This window comes from Rana temporaria, chromosome 1, assembly GCF_905171775.1.
Source record: "Rana temporaria chromosome 1, aRanTem1.1, whole genome shotgun sequence".
Classification (NCBI taxonomy): domain Eukaryota; kingdom Metazoa; phylum Chordata; class Amphibia; order Anura; family Ranidae; genus Rana; species Rana temporaria.
The window spans coordinates 579,796,003-579,818,571 of NC_053489.1; the positions used below are offsets into that span (position 1 = coordinate 579,796,003).

Genomic DNA, 22,569 nt, shown 5'->3' on the forward strand with positions numbered 1-22,569 from the left:
ACCAAAGGGAAAAAATAAAAAAAAGCCGACAGTAAAGCTTTTAGAAAATGTACATTTTAATTTCCTAAAATAGAACACGAGTAATTTTTTCACTGAAAGAAAAGATTAAGTATGCACTTCCCGATATGCAATTAATTCACACTTTGTGCATTTATTAGCAGAGAACAAAATTTGTTACAGATGATGACTATATTGCCTCGGCAGTAAAGGTGGCTTTTCATTCTTCCCACACATCTCCATATTGGTTCTTTTTTTCTGAAACACAGAAAAAATCAACATTGATGAGTAAAATTATCTAGGCATGCTCCTATGCCATCATTTAATCAAATCCTAATCACAGAACCCCACCTGGTTCACGGAAGTGCCAAAAATAACATGCTTTATTCACATGGGCATACTAATCCATACACCCATGTGGGATGCACAGGCGTTCCATGCAGACAGTTTGTTCAAATCAGTGACAGACAGACGGCTGCACAGATCTCCAAGCTCATCCACAGATCAGGATTGCATCTTGATCCAGGCATTGGACACAAATAGATGTACTTGCTGGGATATCTTTGGGCATCCGTGCATTCGGCAGCTCGTTATTAAATTTGAACGGCTCTGCACAGAACACCTATACATCCCACATAGGGGAAGATGCCTTTAGCACGGGGGTACAAATGGCATGTCCTTGTGAATGAGGCTTTACAGGTTTAATTGAACATCTACAATCACAGACATCGGAACACAGGGCCAGATTCACAGAAGAGATACGACGGTGTATCTCCTGATACACCGTCGTATCTCTGGTCGTATCTATGCGGCTGATTCATAGAATCAGTTCCGCATAGATAGCCCTAAGATCCGACAGGTGTAATTGACTTACACCGTCGGATCTTAGGATGCAATACTTCGGCCGCCGCTGGGTGGAGTTTGCGTCGTTTTCCTGCGTCGGGTATGCAAATGAGCATTTATGGCGATCCGCGACGGATTTCGCGTTCGTTACGTCGTTGCTAGTAATTTTTTCCCGTCGCAAAGTTAGTCATGCTTTTACATGCCTTAACTTTACACGAGCCATATTAAAGTATGGCCGTCGTTCCCGCTTCGAATTTCAATTTTTTTTTGTTTTTGCGTAAGACGTCCGGGAATACGAATGGACGCTACGCACGTCGCCGTTCTAAAAAATGACGTCACATCGCGCAAAGCACGGCGGGAATTTCTAAACTGAGCATGCGCAGTACGTCCGGCGCGGGAGGGCGCCTAATTTAAATGGTACACGCCCCATTTGAATTGGGCGGGCTTGCGCCGGACGTGTTTACGATACACCGCCGCAAGTTTACAGGTAAGTGCTTTGTGGATCAGGCACTTACACTGAAAACTTGCGGCGGTGTAACGTAAACGGGTTACGTTGCGCCGCCGCAATTGTACGAGAATCTGGCCCAAAGATCTTTTGCCAGGCACAGGAGAGATTTTCTGTCCAATGATCATACAAAATGACAAACTGGTTACCCTACTCCTTCAGTCGTCTTAATATGTTGTAATGAATATATTCACATGGTGAACTTGCATATTCTATTTACAAGTGCCTTGAAAAAGTATTCATACCCCTTCAACCTTTACACATTTTGTCACGTTACAACCATAAATGTATTTTATGCGATAGACCAACACAAAAAGTGGCATTGTCATTTTAGGGGAAACAAAGTATGTATGGTTAAGTAGCTATATTCCACCATGTAACAAATATTTAACAGCATTGTTGCGACATTAAAATGTTTTATATAGCTTCCCAATTCTACAGCAGGACCAGATTTCTTACACAGATCTGTGACAAAATCGCTTTTGAAATATAAAATAAGCTCCAATGGAAGTTTCCTTGACCAGCATTGAGAGGCAAAGTAATATACAACCAATATGTACCACTACTAAGTATTAAATGTTCCCAGTATATAATGTTTTATGTTGGCCACTCTTATTAATGAATAAACAGTGTCTCCCAAAAGTCAGTACACCCCTCACATTTTTTGTTAATATTTTTACTGTATCTTTTCATGTGACAACACTGAAGAAATTACACTTTGCTACAATGTAAAGTGGTGAGTGTACAGCTTGTATAACATTGTAGATTTTCTGTCCCCTAAAAATAACAACACACAGCCATTAATGTCTAAATCGCTGGCAACAAAAGTGAGTACACCCCTAAGTGAAAATGTCCAAATTGGGCCCAAAGTGTCAATATTTTGTGAGGCCACCATTATTTTCCAGCACTGCCTTAACCCTTTTGGGCATGGAGATCACCAGAGCTTCACAGGTTGCCACTGGAGTCCTCTTCCACTCCTCCATGAGGACATCACAGAGCTGGTGGATGTTAGAGACCTTGCGCTCCTCAACCTTCTGTTTAAGGATGCCCCACAGATGTTCAACAGGGTTTAGGTCTGGAGACATGCTTGGCCAGTCCATCACCTTTACCCTCAGCTTCTTTAGCAGTGGTTGTCTTGGAAGTGTGTTTGGGGTCATTATGTTGGAATACTGCCCTGCGGCCCAGTCGTCGAAGGGAGGGGATCATGCTCTGCTTCAGTAGGTCACAGTACATGTTGGCATTCATGGTTCCCTCAATGAAATGTAGCTCCCAGTGCTGACAGCACTCATGCAGCCCCAGACCATGACACTCCCACCACCATGCTTGACTGTAGACAAGACACACTTGTCTTTGTACTCCTCACTAGTGTTGCTCACGAATATTCGCATTGCGAATATTCGACTCGAATATAGCATATTCGAGAAATCGCGCTATATTTCGAATTTCGCGGTGAATATTCGCAATTCCGAATATTCGCATTTTTTCAATTTGATTTTTAAAACAGATCACATCCTATCGACGTCTAAAAGCATTGCTGGTATGATTAGAGACCCTGGGCCGAGTAGCTAAGCTGAGGCGATCCTTTTATGTTGCCAAATTGAAAAACAAAAAATTGCGATTTTTCGCTATTGCGAATGCGAAAATTATTGCGAATTTTCGATAACTGTGGTAGGAGAACTCTGATTGTCTCTGATGCAAAAGGGGGGGGGGCTTTGTGTATGTTTCTGTTATGAATATTTGTATGTTTGATATTATTTTTTTTTGTAAGAAGGAAAAAATTGCGCATACCTTAAAAAAAAAAGGGGAGAATACAGCAGCAACTCAAAAATGTTATACAACATAAATTAATACAAGACAGAAAATGGAGTCGCTCTACAAGAATAAAAAATATGTCTAGTGACAAGACATGTGGGCAAATTATAAAATAAGCAAGCGCAAATAACTTGTGAAATACACAGTGAAACAAATATATAAAGAAATATAGTCCCAATAATAGAAAAATAATCTTTCATAAAAATGTCTTTGATATGTGAAGTGAAAAAAAGTCCAAAGCATGCAGCATGAACGTGTTCAATCTTCAAGGTGTTTGATTGACAAACGGCTGTGACAGATGGATAGAGTAAAGAATCACCACCAATGCAAAACACTTTTTATTTTCTATTGTAAAATATCAAGAATATTCTGAGCCAATCAGAGTGCTCCTTCCGCATTTGCCGAATATTCGCAATTATTTTGTATTGTAAAATATCAAGAATATTCTGAGCCAATCAGAGTGCTCCTTCTGCATTTGCCGAATATTCGCAATTATTTTGTATTGTAAAATATCAAGAATATTCTGAGCCAATCAGAGTGCTCCTTCTGCATTTGCCGAATATTCGCAATTATTTTGTATTGTAAAATATCAAGAATATTCTGAGCCAATCAGAGTGCTCCTTCCGCATTTGCCGAATATTCGCAATTATTTTGTATTGTAAAATATCACGAATATTCTGAGCCAATCAGAGTGCTCCTACAGCATTTGTCGAAATTGCGCAGTAAATATCGCATTCGCATATTGCGATATTTCGATAAAATATCACGAATATTCTGAGCCAATCAGAGCGCTCCTCCAGCATTTCTCGAAATTGCGCAATAAATATCGCATTCGCATGTTGCGATATTTCGATAAAATATCACGAATATTCTGAGCCAATCAGAGCGCTCCTCCAGCATTTCTCGAAATTGCGCAATAAATATCGCATTCGCATGTTGCGATATTTCGATAAAATATCACGAATATTCTGAGCCAATCAGAGTGCTCCTACCGCAGTTATCAAAAAATCGCAATTATTTTCGCATTCGCAATAGCGAAAAATCGCAATCATTTAATTTCGATAAAATATCACGAATATTCGAATTTAGCGAATATATCTCGAATATTCGAATATATATTCGAGATATATCGCGAAATCGAATATGGCATATTCTGCTCAACACTACTCCTCACCTGGTTGCCACAACACATGCTTGACACCATCTGAACCAAATAACTTTTTCTTGGTCTCATCAGACCACGGTTCCAGTAATCCATGTCCTTAGTCTGCTTGTCTTTAGCAAACTGTTTGCAGGCTTTCTTGTGCATCATGTTTAGAAGAGGCTTTCTTCTGGGACCACAGACATGACCAATTTGATGCAGCGTATGGTCTGAGCACTGACAGGCTGACCCCCCCCCCCCCCCCCAACCTTTTTATATGACGCTGAGCACGTGCACTCTATTTCTTTGGTTGACCATGACGAGGCCTGTTCGGAGTGGAACTTGTCCTGTTAAACCGCTGTATGGTCCTGGCCACCATGCTGCAGATCAGGGTCTTGGCAATCTTCTTATAACCTAGGCCAGTGTTTCTCAACTCCAGTCCTCAAGGTGCCCCAACAGGTCATGTTTTCAGGAATTCCCTCAGATTAAACGGCTGTGGTAATTACTAAAGGAAGTGAAACTGATCAAATCACCTGTGCAAAAAAATGGAAAGCCTGAAAACATGACCTGTTGGAGCGTCTTGAAGACCGAGTTGAAAAACACTGGCCTAGGCCATCTTTATGTAGAGCTTTTTCTCAGATCCTCGGAGAGTTCTTTGCCATGAGGTGCCATGTTGAACTTCCAGTGACCAGTATGAGAGAGTGAGAACACAAAATTTAACACACCTGCTCCCCATACACACTTGAGACCTTGTAACACTGAGCCACATGACACCAGGGAGAGAAAATGGCTAATTGGGCGTACTCCCTTTTGTTGCCAGCGGTTTAGACATTAATGGCTGTGTGTTGTTATTTTGAGGGGACAGCAAATTTACACCATTATACAAGCTATACACTCACTACTTTACATTGTAGCAAAGGGTCATTTCTTCAGTCACATCAAAAGATATAATAAAATATTTACAAAAATGTGAGGCTGTACTCACTTTTGTGAGATACTGTATGTATAAAAGGGATACACCTTAGCTGATCACAGCCTTAGAGACCCATTCAAAATGACAACCATCGACATGCCTCTGGACAAAATTATCACCCTTGGCCTTCCCAAAGACTCACAAAACATCTTTGGTACATTTTGGTTTTAATAGGCAGCAAAGTAGCATAGTGGTTCAAATTCTGGCCAGGACACCATCTGCATGAAGTTACCATGTTGTTTCTGTGCTTGGGTGGGTTTCCTGCCACCCTTTATCCTCCTTACTACCGGCCGTCGTCAATTGACAGCGGCACGATAGCTCTCTTGTTCTGAGAGGACGTCATGACGTCCTCGTCTTTCAGAGCCACCAGGAGCCACTGGGAACCCGATGCGCGTTCCTGCGATTGCCCAGTAACTGATCCGGACCGTGGATCTCTGTGTGTAAACACAGGGATCCACGTCCTGTCAGGGAGAGGAGACCGATGCGGTGTCCCTTGTACATAGGGACACAGATCGGTAACCTCCCCCAGTCAGTCCCCTTCCCCCACAGTTAGAATCACATTTAACCCCTTCCTCACCCCCTAGTGTTAACCCCCTTCCCTGTCAGTCACATTTATACAGTAATCAGTGCATATTTATATCACTGATCGCTGTATAAATATGAATAGTCCCAAAAATGTGTCAAAAGTGTCCGATATAATGTCGCAGTCCCAATAAAAATCACAGATAGCCGCTATTACTCGTAAAAAAAATACAAATAATGAAAAAATAAAAAATAAATCATAATTATGTCCCCTATTTTGTTTTGCGCAAACCAGTCACTAAACGCTTATTGCGATTTTTTTCTTTTATACCAAAAATATGTAGAAGAACGCATCGGCCTAAACTGAGAAAAAAATAGTTTAAAAAAAATAAATTGGAATAATTTTTATAGCAAAAAGTAAAAAATTGTGTTTTTTTTTTCAAAATTGACGCTCTTTTTATGTTTATAGCACAAAAAATAAAAACTGCAGAGGAAATCAAATACCACCAAAAGAAAGCTCTATTTGTGTGAAAAAAAGGACGTCAATTTTGTTTGGGAGCCACGTCACACGACCGCGCAATTGTCAGTTAAATCGACGTAGTGCCGGAAGCTGAAATTTCGCCTGGGCAGGAAGTGGGTATATGTGCCCAGTAAGCCAGTGGTTAAAAACATGCTGTAAGGTTAGCCGACTCCATAAAGTAGAGCCAGGTGGAGGACACCAATTACAGGCCGTGGAGGGGATACAGGGACACACCAGATTGGCTCCCACCCGAACCAACTGGTTGGGTAGATGAAAAGCATGTTTTGTACACAGTGCCAACACAAGCCATAATGAGTTGTGAAAATTATTTTGATGAGATGAAATGAATAATAAAATTGAATACCGTCAATCTTTGGTGCTCTGCTTCGTATGGGCCTCTCTGAAGTCTGTGGTTTTAGTACATCATAGGCACCCCTGTTTTTGTTCCTCAGCTCTTCGTAAGTCACAGGTGCTGCTTTAGCTTGTTTCTCATCAAAATATTCAGGCTCTGCATACAATATTAAAAAACAGAAAACTTTCATTAGAAAAGGATACCCATAGCATGATGTTTGCAGTTATATACCGGTAATGTTTTCTGTAGTTTTAAAGAACCTTAAATATTGCAAAGCCTTATATGTTTTAAGTTTTACAGCACGATTAGACCACATAGGACATTGTTCCCACATGGTGGATCATCAGAAGAGTATGGTCTCATTACCCTTTCAGTGGAAGACTTGGGCCAGCCAATGATTTCAGGATGACCAGCAATTGTTTAACCAGAGAAACCCGTTTGTTGCTCCAGGAAGGAATATAAGGAAGAGATTTATTTAGGATCTGCATTTTTATTTTTTTTTTATCTTGAATGGCTGCTATACTAAGACTTGATAAATAAAATGGTAGGTGATCCTCCCTTGGAAAGCTTTGTTAACATCTTAAAATGACCCACTAGAACTGCACTACGGCTTTAAATAACCATATGCTATATGCCTTGAAAGATGCACCAATTAGATAACAAGCATTTCAAACATACTTCATCGTTTAGGACAGGGGTGCCCAACCTTTTGAAGCGTGAGGGCCACTTAAGCGACCTGGTAACTGGTCGCGGGCCACAATGAGCTGAGTGGGCGGATGGCAGGACTTTGTCCACTCTGCATATGCAGAGCGCACACAGCCCACTATACTTTTTTTTACATCTGCCACTCCTCAGAGGTGAATGGAGGGTCCAATTGGGCTGGACTGACCGTGTGAAAGGGGCCCATGGCTTCTTTCACACTAATGTGCTGTGGTTTACCTACACCGCGGGTGCAACGCAGTGTACCTTTGGCTTTTCTGCACTTTGCAATAGACTTCTATTATATTCTGCAGGTTTGGTGCACTTTTAGAAAGCTCAAACTTGCAGGTAATAGAAGTCTATGGCTCAGTGCAGGTAACCCGCAGCTGCACTGCTCTGCACCTGCGGATCAGTTTAAAAGCAGCCTAGTAACCACTGCAGAACAAATATGCCCATATATACACTGTGATTTTAGTAATACCGTTACCTTTAATAACAGTATTCTATTGCAGAGCAGGAGGTCGTGTGCCACATCAGAGAGCTCCGCGGGCCACCCCTGATTTAGGAGGAAATAGTGTGGGGTTTTTTTTTCTTCTTCTTCTTTTAATTGGCATGTATAAATGTGATGAATATTTAGAATGTCTGGTTTATTTTTGACACCATTGTATAGATGCTATTGCAAGTCTTTTTTTTTTTTTATATTTTAGAAAGGCATTCAATCATCCCTGAGGAAGAGATTAACGAATAAGTCTAGAAATGCGTTGGATGCATGATGCTCAAGCAAACCATCTGCTGAATATCCAACCCTCCGAAGAGATATGCAACATTGCCAAAGTATCAACTGCATATTGATGTGTACGATGGATCTTGGCCTAAATATGGCCATGTGTTTTTTTAACAAGGCTATGACTTTTCTATAGAGTTTTGTAATAAAAAGTGTAATATATGTGTGTGTGTATATATATATATATATATATATATATACACACACACATACATACACACACACACACACACACACACACACACACAAATTTTTTCTCTTTTTTGGCTGTCTTCAAAATCCCATAAGATGGTCTTTTCCCCCCCCCCCCCATTTCAAACAGTGTTGGTGAAGGGGCAAACTATCACCGCCATACTTGTAACACCCCAACCTGGTAGTGCCAACTAACTGGAGTCAGTGAGTACCCCAATTAGTACTTTTTCTTCCCTCTCATTAACGCAATGTTAACCAACATGTTTAACAAAAACTTTTGATTGCTCTTGACACCGTACTGTAACTTATGCAAATGGATCATTGGAAATGCTCCATTTATTAAGAGGTGCCGATATGCATTAATTTTATTGTTTCACCTTAGTTACAGTTGCGTATATGTATGCTGAATATGCAATTTATATAAAACTTGCTAGGTAGGGTAAAAAGGAAAACTACAGCCATTTTTGAACACCCTGCCATGCATGCCTCCCCCAAGTCTTTAATAAAAACAAAAAACACACACACACACACACACACACACAACACACACACACACACACACACACAAAACACCCAGCATTCTAGTCAATCCAGTGATGTCACAGGAGCTTTCTTTTTCTCAACAGCGGCACATGGCAGACATTCCTTTTGGACTGAGCAGTGCTCAAGTAATGGTGTGTCAGCATTGCTTAGTCCTGCGTACTGTCAGCCAAACCTGAGGTATGAAGCACACCTAAGGGGGGGGGGTGAATGATAGGAAATGGTCGAGAATGATTTGAGTCTCATTCTGCCCAAAGAGGAAGCTGGGGATAGTGCAGAAGCATAAGGAGGTTCAGTAAAGCTTGGGTACATTTTTATTTAATACAGGGGATGTGAAAAAAACAAAAAAAAAAACAAACCTTTGGAATTATACTTTAATAATAGATAACAATTACCTTGCGCAAGGTAATCTGTGATTCCTGTAGTGGAGGATTCACTCATGGAAGCACTAAATGGCACATCTGCAGTCCTGGGGTTAGGATTACTGGAAGGAGCTTCAGGTACAGGGGGTGAGGATGCAATATTATCATAGGAATAACCAGGAGTCTGTTCTGGGATGGGCATATTTCTGAAAGCATTAAAATGACACAAAACATAAGATCAAAATGTAATGTATTGTTATTTAGGGTACCAAAAATTTTACTATACAGATTAGACGTTATAATAAAGTAAACCCGTCACATACCTGGGAAACTCATTGTTAACATACGATAAGAAAAAAGGATATCATAATTGTACAGTACAGGAAATGTTTTTATAGACGCCGGATTATAGGCTCAGACCTTCAGGTGACTGGACACTGGCAAAGCTTTGGAGGACAACTTTCCATAACCCAACCCCACTTCATGAGCCCTCCGTTTGTTGCCACTGTCCTAAGGTAGCGGGCCTTTTATCCCTTGCAGACAAGTCATTCTTAGTCCTAACTAGGTAGTTTATTTTATTTTATTCTTTAACTGCTTGCCGTCCGCCCGCCAATCAAATGACGGCTGGGCGGTGCGGCTCATGTTCTGGCTGGGCGTCATATGACATCCTTGGCTTCTCGGCCTCTGGGTGGGCTCGCATGTGCACCCGCCTCGTCACTCGGGCACTGGTACGCATGCCTGCGATTGCCCGTTAACACAGCAGGACCGTGGATCTATGCATGTAAACACAGATCCACGTCCTGTCAGAGGAGAGGAAACTGATGGTGTGTTCCCAGTACAGAGGAACAACGGTCGGTCTCCTCCCCTTTTGTGAGTCTCCTCCCCCTACAGTTAGAATCACTCCCTAGGTAACATATTTAACCCCTTGATCGCCTCCTAGGGTTAACACCTTCCCTGCCAGTCACATTTACACAGCAATCAGTTCATTTTTATAGCACCGATAGCTGTATAAATGTGAATAGTGTCAAAAGTGTCAGATATGTCCGTCGCAATATTTCAGTAACGATAAAAATCGCCACCATTAAGCTCTAACGAGCAGGGCCCTCTGATCCCTCCTGTATTGATTTGTATTGTGACTGTACTGTCTTCCCTGATGTAAAGCGCTGTGCCAACTGTTGGCGCTATATAAATCCTGTATGACAATAATAATTACTAGTAAAAAAAAAAAAAAATAATGAGAAATGCCATAATTCTATCCCCTATTTTGTAGACGCTATGGCCCAGATTCTTAAAGGACTTACGACGGCGCAGCGCCATGTACGCCGTCGTAAGTCCTAATCCGCCCCGTTGTATCTATGCGTCTGATTCTTAGAATCAGTTACGCATAGATATCCATTAGATCCGACAGGCGTAAGTCTCTTACGTCGTCGGATCTAAACTGCATCATTCGTCTGCGCAAGTCGTCCCGTGAATGGGGCTGGACGTCATTTACGTTCACGTCGAAACCAATGGCGTACTTTGGAGCACTGCACACTGGGAAATTCCACGGACGGCGCATGCGCCGTTCCGCAAAAACATCAATCACGTCGGGTCACAGTAGTTTAACATAAAACACGCCCCCCCCCCTCCACATTTGAATTAGGCGGGCTTACGCCAGCCGATTTACGCTACGCCGACCGCAACTTACGGAGCAAGTGCTTTGAGAATACAGCACTTGCCAGTGTAAGTTGCGGAGGCGTAACGTAAATCAGATTTGTTTGTGGCACTGCCTTTTGGCCTATGCTCTGTTCCCAGATTATTTACAAAGGTTCCATTACCTCTTCTTGCCCTCCTAATAATTCATGCCATCCAGGTCAGTCATCTAAACTCATCTTCCTTCAAGCTGTCTGCAAATTTCAACAGGACAATTTAGCCGCTCCATGCCTTCAGTTGTATGATCAGTTTTCAAAAATCTGCTCTCCAACATTCTCTTTGTCTGGAATACTTGGATCTGGTCCTGGACACATCCTAAATAAAACCTAGTACACACCGTCTGGATGATGGGCAACATTGGCCAGATCAATAAAAAACGTCTGACATTCGGCCTCTGTGTATGGCAGCTGGTCCGACAGAAGCCAGCCATTTAATATGTTACCGAATACAATATGCAATTAGTCACATGCACACAACATGCCCAAGATCTAATTTACAGTGGGGTAGAGAGCTGGGATTACAAATAGGAGGTTGAGCTGTGTTTTTAACACTCTTAAAAAAAAAAATCTTTGCCATTCTGAAGCTTCCCTCCAACCACTTTGCATATCATATATACACACTGCGATTATGTACTTGCCAAATATACTGCAGAAATCTCTCCAACAAGTCTGGCTGCAGCCATTTTAACTGTGGGCAGCTGAAGCTGCTGCCTGTTCGACTTCCTGAATTTACACAGGAGGCACACCCCCAGCTCTGCAGCTCTCATTGGGGGGAGAGAGGGAGAGGGAGAGCTGTGCATGAGGTCATAATTTTAGGCTAATGACCAAACAAGAAACAGGAAGTGGGCAGTATAAGGTATTTAATATAAATGTTTTACTATCCAAAGTTAAAAACAAGGGCAGAAGATTTAATAGACGGAAAATTGGGGGGGGGGGGGGGGAAAACAAACACAAACACACACACACACACCTTACCGAAGGTCCGCTTTAAGCTACAAAAAGGCAGCTGGACAGGGATGTACACACGTCGTAGCAAACTGCATGCACTGCAGCACAGGGTTAAAACAGGCTGTCAAGAGGTGACTTAATACCTCCCAGTGACATGTCAAACATCCTCTGAAAAGTGATTCACCATGAATCGCTTCTTCAGGTAGTAAAACAAAATGTAAATGAGCCCTTGCCGAGTCGGACTGTGCTGGTCTAGTAACTACATAGCAAAGTATTTCACAAAACTCTTTGGGTGTCCCACCATATGCGACATATCCACACAGGATGCTGAGAAACCTTCACGTGTAGGGGTATGTGAGGTTACAAAGCAGGCCCAGTTTGGAAGGACTGATAAGAAAATGTGGATAAGGGGGCGCTAGTGAGCCAATAATACAATCAAAGATATACAAATATGTACATAAAGTGCATGTGCAATAATAATAAAAATGCTTTCCGGTCCGGCTGGTTTCTCGGCTCTGCGAGGTGAAGCGCACGCCGTAGACTCCATCAGCGCGGACATCACCCTCTCCAGCGATCGGGCATTCGATCCTCTGATCTACAAAGCCTAAAGCCTCAGTGCCGGGATGCGGGCACTGCTAAAGTAAGCCTCCATTCGGCATTGTTTATGTTTTAATCTTTTTAATAAACAGTATTATACCATGGCGATATCTCTCTTTTATATCTTATGACGCTCCATGCCAGCTGACCAGCAGGAACTCCAGGCGTTTAATTTTGTCCATAGGTGACAAAAAAGCTGTATTTGACCTCTTTCTAACGAACTAGGTCAACTCCATGCGGTAAGGGTCCATCTTTCTATACACGCTTGGGTGATTTAGACCGGTGGAGGTGGAATCCTACTAACCCATTTAATCACACGCACAGTGCAATCAAGAATTCCATGGACATCTATTAGACCATTTATTCACTTTATGGACTTTTGTTGTGTGGCTTTGCACACTTCTTTCATTTATCCTATCACGAGTTTTTTAGAACTACTGCACTTTGATTGTAGCATTTTTATTATTATTGCACATGCACTTTATGTACATATTTGTATATCTTTGATTGTATTATTGGCTCACTAGCGCCCCCTTATCCACATTTTCCATATCCTAGATTCAAGTTTGAATTTTTGTGGGGAGCAGCTTTATTCATTTATTTTGCACTTAATTTTTTTGGCGCGAGATCCCTACCCCAAGGACTGATAAGAGGCAATGGAAGCGCTGAATTAGCCCAAAACTGACCAAACTCCTGCTGTGCCAGCTTTCAATTTGGTAAAGTGGTACATACAAATTAAATGACTTCCAACTCATCCCTTCTCCCATGATGCGAGCTATAAATTCACGCAGTGTACAGATGATCTTACCTTGCGTTGGCGCTCTTTTCTTGACGAAGCTTTTCACCCAGAGGGGAATTCTGCAGTTGCATTAGTTTTTCTTTACAGACATTAATGTATGAAAATTTTCCTGCCATATACCCGATAAATCCGGCAACTTTAAAGCAAAACACAAAATAGCCAATAAGAAAGTGCAAACACCTTTATACAAAAAAATCTAAGTAAAGGGTTGAACTGGGCCCTCCTGTGACACTGGCTGTGCTGTATGTCTCTCATTTGTACGGATGACTTAAAATGTACAGCAACCATAAGAGTCTCCCTGCCAGTGAACTACACATGCGGCAATCTGACTGTACAACATCCTATAAATGAACCAACAACTATGTAATAAAAGTGCTTATCTGATTCGGATGCAAATTCATTTGCAGAGGTAAAATATAAGTATGAATTTCCCAACAAGTCCATTTAAACCCTCCTGTCCGTAGGGATGAATGGACCTTCCAATTTAGAAATACAGGCAGACCGGTTTAGATCACGTATCTGAAAGGGGCTAAAATGCTTATATTTCTTACCATTCCAGTGATCTTCAGTGTGGCCCCTGCCCAGCATCACACAGCCTTTCCAGCAAGAATATTCCTGCCATCTTCTCTTAGTGCACATGTGCGCCGTGACTGTATTCATTCTTATGGGTGAGCTGTATTCCATCTGTCCAGCTAAATATGGCTCACCAATAGGACAACAGCTCGCATGCACATTACGATGAGGCGCTGATGAAGACATTTTTTTTCAGGAAAGGCTGCGCAGGCTTGTGCATAGACGCACAATGAAGATCGCTAAACAGGAAAGGAAGGCATTTAATTCAACATGGCAGGCTGTGCTCAGGGGGTCGGTTATTTAAATAAATGTCCTTTAGAGCTGCACGATTCCAGCCAGAATTAGTACTTTTTTTTGCTTAGCACAAAGATCATGATTCTCATAGCGTAACTTTCACATTATACAAAAAAATTGGGCTAACTTTACAGTTTATTTTTATTTTTTATTAAAATCGTTAAAGTGTGTTTTTTTCCCAAAGAAATGTGTTTAAAAGACCGCTGCACAAATACAGTGCGACAGCAAAGCGCCCTGAAAGAGCCTCTCCTTTCACTCCAGTGTGAAAGCCCAAGGGCTTTCACACTGGATCGGTGCGCTGGCAGGACGCCCCAAAAAGTTCCGCTAGCCACATCTTTGAGGCGCTGTAGGAGCGGTGTATACACTGCTCCTAAAGCACCCCTGACCATTGAAATCAATGGGCAGTGCCGTCAAACTGCTATTTTTGGACGCTGGTGGGAGTTAAAAGCATCCCGCTAGTGGCCGAATAGCACCACAAAAATGACGGTAAAGCACCGCTAAAAATAGTGGCGCTTTACAGCCGCCGACGCTTCAGTGTGAAAGTAGCTTTAGTGTTACAATATTTCTCTATCTCCATCTAAGCATGTTGCGAGAAACTTGGCAGGCTGCCTGTTTTTTTTGTTTTTTTTTTTACACAGCATTCAGCAGTGAGCAGAGAACTCTCTGCACCAAATCAGTAAAATGCGGTGTTAAGATGCCAGGGTGTGGGTGGGTAGAATCACAGTCTCAATTCTTTAACGATTAATCGTGCAACTCAATGTCCTTTAAGATCCTCATATCACACACAGTTTTTATAGATCCAATTGTGATTACAAAAAGATTACACAGTCAAATTGTAACATATGGGACGTCCGACATAGAAAAGAGCTTACAGAAAGCAATTTAAAAATCAGAAAATTTAGCTTTTCATATTTAGTGTCACCATGCGATGGGGCTGCAGATAAAATCAAATGAAGTTCTTATAGAACTAAAGGTTATGGGAGCAAAAGATCTGCATATGAATAAATCACTACTTCAGAGAGACTTGTAGTTATCAATGGAGCACAAGTGCAGCAATTACTGCACTTGTATTCCAATGACAGTTCCCCCAGCTCTGCAACCAAAAGTGCATAGCTCAGTACAGACATGGAACTGGAAGAGTCAGCAGGAGCCTGTACATTGCACCTGCAACTACCGATTGTGCTTGCAATGCTTTTCCAGCTCAAATATTTAAAAGAAAAAATAAATGCACATTTTAGTTGCTGAAAATGCGAGTGCATTTTTATTTATTTTTTGCAAAAAGTGGACTTAGCCTTTAACACACCTTGGAAAACCTAAGGCTTGGTTCACACTTCTGCATGTGGCAGCGATTCCCACACCACCAACAAAAACATGCTGCTCTGAGGAAACGCACAGGGCTGCCATTCATTCTGAATGGGACCCCCTTTGCATGCAAAAATCGCAGTGCATGTGCGGGAACCACAGGGAAATCGCATGGTCAGAAAGACCATGCGCTTGTCCTGAGGCTGAGTTTTTGAAAAGGTGCATGCACCTTTTTTTTGTGGAAATGCTGCCATGCCAGCGCAAACGCGACTCGCAAAAATGCATAGGTGTGAACCTAGTGTAAAGAAGCAACACATCTCACAATAAAATAAATCTATTCATGTAAGGAAATTTACACCTCATAATGGCTGTAGGATTATGGACAATGGTGTCTCCCCTTTAATTTCTTACCGCAGCCTTAAAGCGGTAGTAAACTGAAAAACAATAATATATATATATATATTAGTGCTAGTATGCACCACATTATGACATACTTACTTGCACATGGAGCCCTCCAGTGTCACAAATCACCTGGCGCTTCCGTCTTCTTTCCAGGTTCGCGGGCCCCTACAGTGGGTGACCGCGATATTGTGTCAATCTCGCTCCCTTTCTCGGCGAGATTGACCACCTTCGAGCCGTCATAGAAGCGACGGGGATCCGACTTGGATTCCCACCAATTCTAGCCGCGGCGTTTGGTATGAATCATGAGGGGGAACTCGGTACCGGAGCATGATGGTACCGGAGCATGATGAGACTGACATCATAAGAGGCCTATATAAATCAGTGCGAGCCACACACCCGGCATTACAGCGGGAAGAAGCGTCGCATCAACATCGGAAGAAGAGAAGAAGGCAGAAGACGGTAAAGAAGAACGGGCTGCGCCGCCGCTAGTAATTGAGCCAACACGAAGATAGCGACGGCCAGCCCTGAAGGAGAAGGCACCGGAGAGCGAGCGGGAGAAGAACCGGGGAGCGTCGAGACGACAGCGGAGAAGATGGAAGAAGACCCCCGGAGCTGACTAATAAATTATTTTAAAACCCTGTGTCGTGTGTTTATTTTTATTGACACTTTGCCTCCAGGTGAATGGGTAGGGGTACGATGTAACCCATATTCATTCACCTAGGGTGGGGGGCCGGTATCTGGGGGCCCCCTTTAGCTCCCAGATTCCGATAAGCCCCCCGCAGACTCCGACAACCAACGGCCAGGGTTGTCGGGAAGAGGTCCTGTCCTTAACATAGGGACAGGGTGCTCTGGGGTGGGGGGGCCGCAGTGCGCCCCCCCTGCCCCAGAGCACCCAACCCCCCCATGTTGAGGGCATGCAGCCTGGTACGGCTCAGGAGGGGGGGGCACTCGCTCGTTCCCACTCCTTTCCTGACCGGCCGGCGTGTTTTGGATACGGGTCTGGTATGGATTGTAGGGGGACCCCCACGCCGTTTTTTTGGCGTGGGGGGGGGGGTTCTCCTTACAACCCATACCAGACCTAAGGGCCTGGTATGCCCCTGGGGGGGAACCCATGCCGTTTTTTTATTTAAAATTTGGTGTGGAGTTCCCCCTCATGATTCATACCAAACGTTGCGGCTAGAATTGGCGAGAATCCAAGTCGGATCCCCGTCGCTTCTATGACGCGCTCGCTGAAATGTGCTTTTTCTATTCCAGCGAGTGCGAGATGTCGGCACCCTGTCGCCGAGAATTAGCGCAATGCTGTCGTGCTGGAAACACATTCTCGGCAACAGGTGCAGTAGCTGTCAGATCGGCCGGAGCCGCGATAACATCACTCCCGAACATGCGCACTGGAGCTCCAGCCGCAGCACAGCGCTCTGCATTCAACAGCATACCATGTGCCATAAATGCAGTGCGTCACTGCGGATGATGTCACCAGCTGTTGCTGATGCGAATACCTCCTAAACAGTGCACATGGGAGACAGTCATTGTGCCAAATTGTAAGCTTACCTGTAGGTACAAGTGAAGAGAAGGGACTTTACTACTGCTTTAAAGTAGATATATATTCACTTCCACTCCAGTTCTGTGCTTTCCTGGGGCTCCCTTATCAGCCCGATGACATTCAGACAGTCTTGTTCCAAGTAACAATCTTGGTCTGTTTTCATTGGCCGGGCAGATGTCAAATTTGTACACCAAGCTGCACATGTGCAGTTTAGTATACAGGGCAGGTAAAACAAATCTTTCATGCAGTAGAGACATACGGATAGATTCACGTACGGCGGCGTTTCACGTACGCCATTTGCACTACGTCGACGTAAGATAGTGAAGCAAGTACTGTATTCACAAAGCACTTGCCTCCTAAGTTACGTCGGCGTAGCGCAAATGGCCCGGCGTAACCCCGCCTAATTCAAAATAGGCAGGTAGGGGGGCGTGTTGTATGGTAATGAATTTGATTCATTACCATACATGCAAATGAAGCGCCGATCGTACGGCGCATGCTCAGTATCACGTTGCAAATACTCCTTGATTTCATCGTGAACGTAACCTACGCCCAGCCCCATTCTGAATCGGCTTATGCAAACGATGTGAAATTCGACGGCTGTCCGACATCCATACTTCATTGGCTGCGCCATCTTTTTGGTGGTTTATCTTTACGCCTGAAAACGCCTTACGTAAACGGCATATCTTACATGCGACGGGCGAACGTACGATCGTGAATAGGCGTATCTACGTCATTTACATATTCTTGGCGTAAATCGACGTACACGCCCCTAGCGACCAGCGTAAATATGCAACTAAGATACGACGGCGTAAGAGACTTACGCCGGTCGTATCTTAGCAACATTTAAACGTATCTCAATTTGAGCATACCGCTTAAAGATACGTTGGCGCGGATTCGGACTTACGACGGCGTATCTACGGATACGCCGTCGTAAGTCTTTATGAATCTAGCCCATAGTATGTATCTTCTGCATTAAAAATCCTGCAATTTCACATTTAAAAAAAAATACAATTACACTTTAAATAGACAAATGGATATGGAAGTACTGCAAATATCGCAACCCACTGCAGCCAAACAGAAATGAGCTCATATCAAAGTATGTGGAGCACTTTTACTTACTAAAGGCCAACCCAAATCGATAAAGAGAATTCATAAAGAAATAAAGGCATCACACATCACTGTAAAAAAGGTGCGCGGAACCCCACCCCCCTTTAAGCCTGACTTACATGCAATTTTAGGCAATGTACCAAATCTTCCAGATGTTGTAATGATTCCTAAAAAAGAAAGGAGTTGGAGAAAAATAGAGTTAGGTACCTGGTAACTCAATTCACAGGGAACTTCCAGGACAGTATATGTATATGAGATATCTGATAGATTGGCCCACCCAAAACAGGAAACACGTTATCCATAAATATAAAAGACCGGCACCAAATAACCTCAGTAACAGGCAAGAACCAAAAGGTAACAAACTGCAATAAAAAAGCAAACCAACCAACCACCAAGAAAGTAAGAATAGGGCTGCTGTCCTGAAAGATTCCTGGAGTTACCAGGTAACCGACTGGTTTCCCCAATCATATTCCAGGACAGCATTATAAGAAGGACAAACAAAAACACCTGGGGGAAGTGGACAGCAGCGTGCAGAACCTTCCTGCTAAAAGCTTGGTCCTCAATGGATAGAAGGTCAATCCAGTAATGCTAAAAGAAGTTCTGGAAGCTCATACAGGAGCCTGCTTTACAAATCTGCTCTGGAAAAGAATCTGCTTCTTCAGTCCATGTGAAGGCCAAAGCCCTGGTCAAGTAAGCTTTAATACAGTTGGAATACCAACGTGATTGCATAGGATTTTTTAAATAATAAAAATGTCATGTTTACCTGCTCTGCGCAATGGTTTTGCACAAAGCTGCCCAAAACTTATTTTGGGATCTCCTGCCTGCGCTCCTGGCCCCTCCCCCATTCTGAGTACCCCCATAGCAAGCCACTTGCTGAGGAGGCACTCAGGTGGGCTCTGTGTGTCCATCGATGCACATAGTGTGGCTCAGCCCCACCCCCCACTCACTCCTAATAGGATTTGGCCGACAGCAAAAAGAGCCCATTGTTCTCGCTGCTGCCTCCATAACCTGGAGGGAGAGGAGAGAGCAACCGCTCTTGGGCACAGCGCTGATCACGCAAGTATTGGGGGAGGGGGGGGGGTTGAACACAGAAGGTTTTTTACCTCAATTCAGAGAATGCATAACCTTCTACATTTACAAATCACTTTAAGAAGTTGAGCACAATAGGATTCTGAAAAGCATTTTTTAACCATCTTGCTATGGCGCTCTTTATTGCGCCGTTTTTCCTTGGTCCTGAAAACAGCACAAAAGTGATTGCAGGATTCTCTACAAAAACAGGTCCTTCGGAGGTATGTTGTCTAATTGTTGTCAGATCGTGTGTACGGGCCTTAAAAAGGGGTTGTAAAGTAAAAACATTTTTCCCTAAATAGCTTCCTTTACCTTAGTGCAGTCCTCCTTCACTTACCTCATCCTTCCATTTTGCTTTTAAGTGTCCTTATTTCTTCTGAGAAATCCTCACTTCCTGTTCTTCTGTCTGTAACTACCCACAGTAATGCAAGACTTTCTCCCTGGTGTGGAGAAAGCCTCTTAAGGGGGAGGGGGCGAGCAGGAGTGTCAGGACGCTTACTAACACACAGCTCCTTTCTCTATCTGCAAAGTAGAGAGTGTCCTGACTTGTCTGCTCACCCCTCCCCCTCAAGAGGCTTTCTCCACACCAGGGAGAAAAGCCTCGCATTACGGTGTTGAGTTACAGACAGAAGAACAGGAAGTGAGCATTTCTCAGAAGAAATAAGGACATTTAAAAGCAAAATTTAAGGATGAGGTAAGTAAAGGAAGCTATTTAGGGAAAAAAAAAATGTTTCCTTTACAACCCCTTTAAGAAGGCAGTTGCTTCTCAGGTGGTGGACAAACTTCAGAACAAGCAAAAGGGGAGTTGGGTAAGGAGCTCCTCTTCCAGGGTAACCACGAGATACTTACCCCTGCAAAACCCAGCTATGCAACCCTGATGTCCATATTAGGTTGGAGGAAATGGGTTACTATCATTCCATGCATACGGGTAAAAAAAAAAAACACACACACACACACCTTGTGTGCGCAGCAGCCCCCCTAATCGCATTGCAATCCGGCGATGTAAATGAGAGCCTCAGCTCTCCGGGGATTCTCCCTCTTCATTGGCTCCCATTGCTGTCAATAACAGCCAGTGAGCCAATGAGGAGAGCAAGCCTGCTTAGGTGCCCCCAGAGCAAGTGGTTTTCTCTGGCAGAACTTGGCAGGAGCACAGGACCCAAGAAGAGGAGGATCAGATCTGCTTGGTACAAAACAATTGTACAGAGCAAGTAAGTATATGTTTGTTATTTTTTTTAAACTTGGCTTTAAATCCTTTATCCCAAAAGGGATAAAAAAAAAAAAAGTTTATGTAATAGTCTAAAAGATTCAGTCCAACACAACCCTACTCAGAGAGTGCTGCTGTCAAAGGGTGTTTATGTTGCTCCACCATAGATAGAGGAGCCACCCTAGGATAGGAAAGGTGTTACTGCCTAGATAACCAGATGAAACTAAAAAAAAAAAAAAAAACAGAAAACCAATGCAGGCACCACAGCTAAGGAGTGGTGGGCTGCAATATATATATAAAAAAATGTTGTTTTCTGGTTCTTATACACTTTTCAATTGTGCCACATTATGCATCCAGCACGTTATCCTAGAACCAAAATAACAAATTGAGAAAAAAAAAAAGCCAGTACCTTTGGAAAGGAGGAGTTGTGTGGTAACCATGCCCAGTGCCGAGAAGGGAAGAGCTAAGAAAAATAAAAAATAAATAAATAAATTGGAATGTCAAATCCAACACAAAAGATAATTTCCTTTCCTGTAACAAATATCAATGTCCATGAAGAGGAGTATGGCCAAAGCTTTTCTGACCATACTTCTCTTCTAGGTCACAGACGTGCACTTACTTTTGCTCTCCTGTGACCCAAAGTCAGCATATAGCAGGCTATTGCTTGTTGTCAGCTGACATGGTGAAGCCACTCCAGGCTCTGGGAGGATCCATACAATATTGTCAGGATCCACCCAGCTGTCTAAATGACAGCTGGCTCTGGCTTTCAGCACACTGCTGAAAACCTTAGCGAGCTGAACCCTCCCCCCTCTCTCTAGCCTGGTGCTCCAGTAAGCGCTGGTGGGGCAGAGCAGAGACTGAAAGTCACTACTCTCGGTTCTGAACAGACTAAGAACTGAGTGATCCGCAGTTATGTGATTTCTCAATTCTTGTCAGTAAACTCCCCAAGAAAACAATATCTCCTCAATAAAGGCTTGTTTATGCGTGTGCCCTGCTGTCCCTCTGAAAAGCAATCCGCAGTGGATCACTTTTTAGAACAAGCTCTAAGCGTGCATAACATTTGTGCCTTTTCTTTCTTAAATACATATATAAAAAAAAATGGCTGTTGACCCCACCAGTGACTCATTCTTGCTTGTTAGCAGTGGCAACAATCTATGGGCTCATCTCCTATCTGTAGCGTTTCCACCTCTTGTGCAGACGCTCCGGGTGTCTACAGCTTACTATGCTCTCTGATCTAAACAGCCTGGGGTGGTGGTCAGGACCTCTGCTCTGCTGTGAATTAGAATGTCAGGAGGAGCCCCTGTCAGGCAGTGCTGCTGGTGACATAGGTCATGTGACTCAAAAAAATGCATCAAAAAAGCGACATGTGTGCATTTTTGATACGTTCTTGCTGCATTTTCAATGGGGAGGTGCATTTCTGGTGCAGTTTACCAAATGTGCACCAAAAATGCAGCAAGCAAGATTCTTAACACTGCTTCAAGAAGGTGGCAATAATGGACGACAATAAATTAAATTCATTTAAAATATATTATATATATATATATATATTTTTTTTTAACTGTCTCAATTTCGGCCAAGTGCATCCTAAATTTTCGGTTTCAGTACCGAAATTTTTATTTCAGTGCACCACTAAACCATATTAATTAGCATTTTACACGGGTATGTAGCAAACTTAAGTGATTGTAAAGTTGAAGTACAGAAGGTTTTTCACCCTAATGCATTAAGGTGAAAAACTTGGAGACTTTATAATCCCTTATAAACAGTCAAGGCACCACCAGAATAATAAAAAAAAAAAACACACG

The 22,569-nt window shown here is 43.0% G+C and overlaps 2 protein-coding genes across 2 annotated transcripts in view; one reads left to right on the plus strand and one right to left on the minus strand.

Annotated features, from left to right (window-relative positions):
• The window catches only part of OCIAD2 (OCIA domain containing 2), a 43,968-nt gene extending 35,700 nt beyond the window's left edge, over positions 1-8,268 (plus strand). Inside the window, exon 7 of the mRNA XM_040334918.1 lies at positions 8,072-8,268. The gene's annotated coding sequence lies outside the window, so the exon portion shown is untranslated. The remainder of the gene's footprint in view (positions 1-8,071) is intronic.
• Positions 44-22,569, minus strand: part of OCIAD1 (OCIA domain containing 1) — a 27,978-nt gene continuing 5,452 nt past the window's right edge. The window contains exons 3-8 of the mRNA XM_040334910.1: positions 21,177-21,230; positions 18,615-18,662; positions 13,287-13,413; positions 9,276-9,448; positions 6,678-6,821; positions 44-255 (exon numbers count right to left, since the gene is read on the minus strand). Coding sequence (XP_040190844.1) covers positions 218-255; positions 6,678-6,821; positions 9,276-9,448; positions 13,287-13,413; positions 18,615-18,662; positions 21,177-21,230 — 584 coding nt within the window. The 3' untranslated portion in view covers positions 44-217. The remainder of the gene's footprint in view (positions 256-6,677; positions 6,822-9,275; positions 9,449-13,286; positions 13,414-18,614; positions 18,663-21,176; positions 21,231-22,569) is intronic.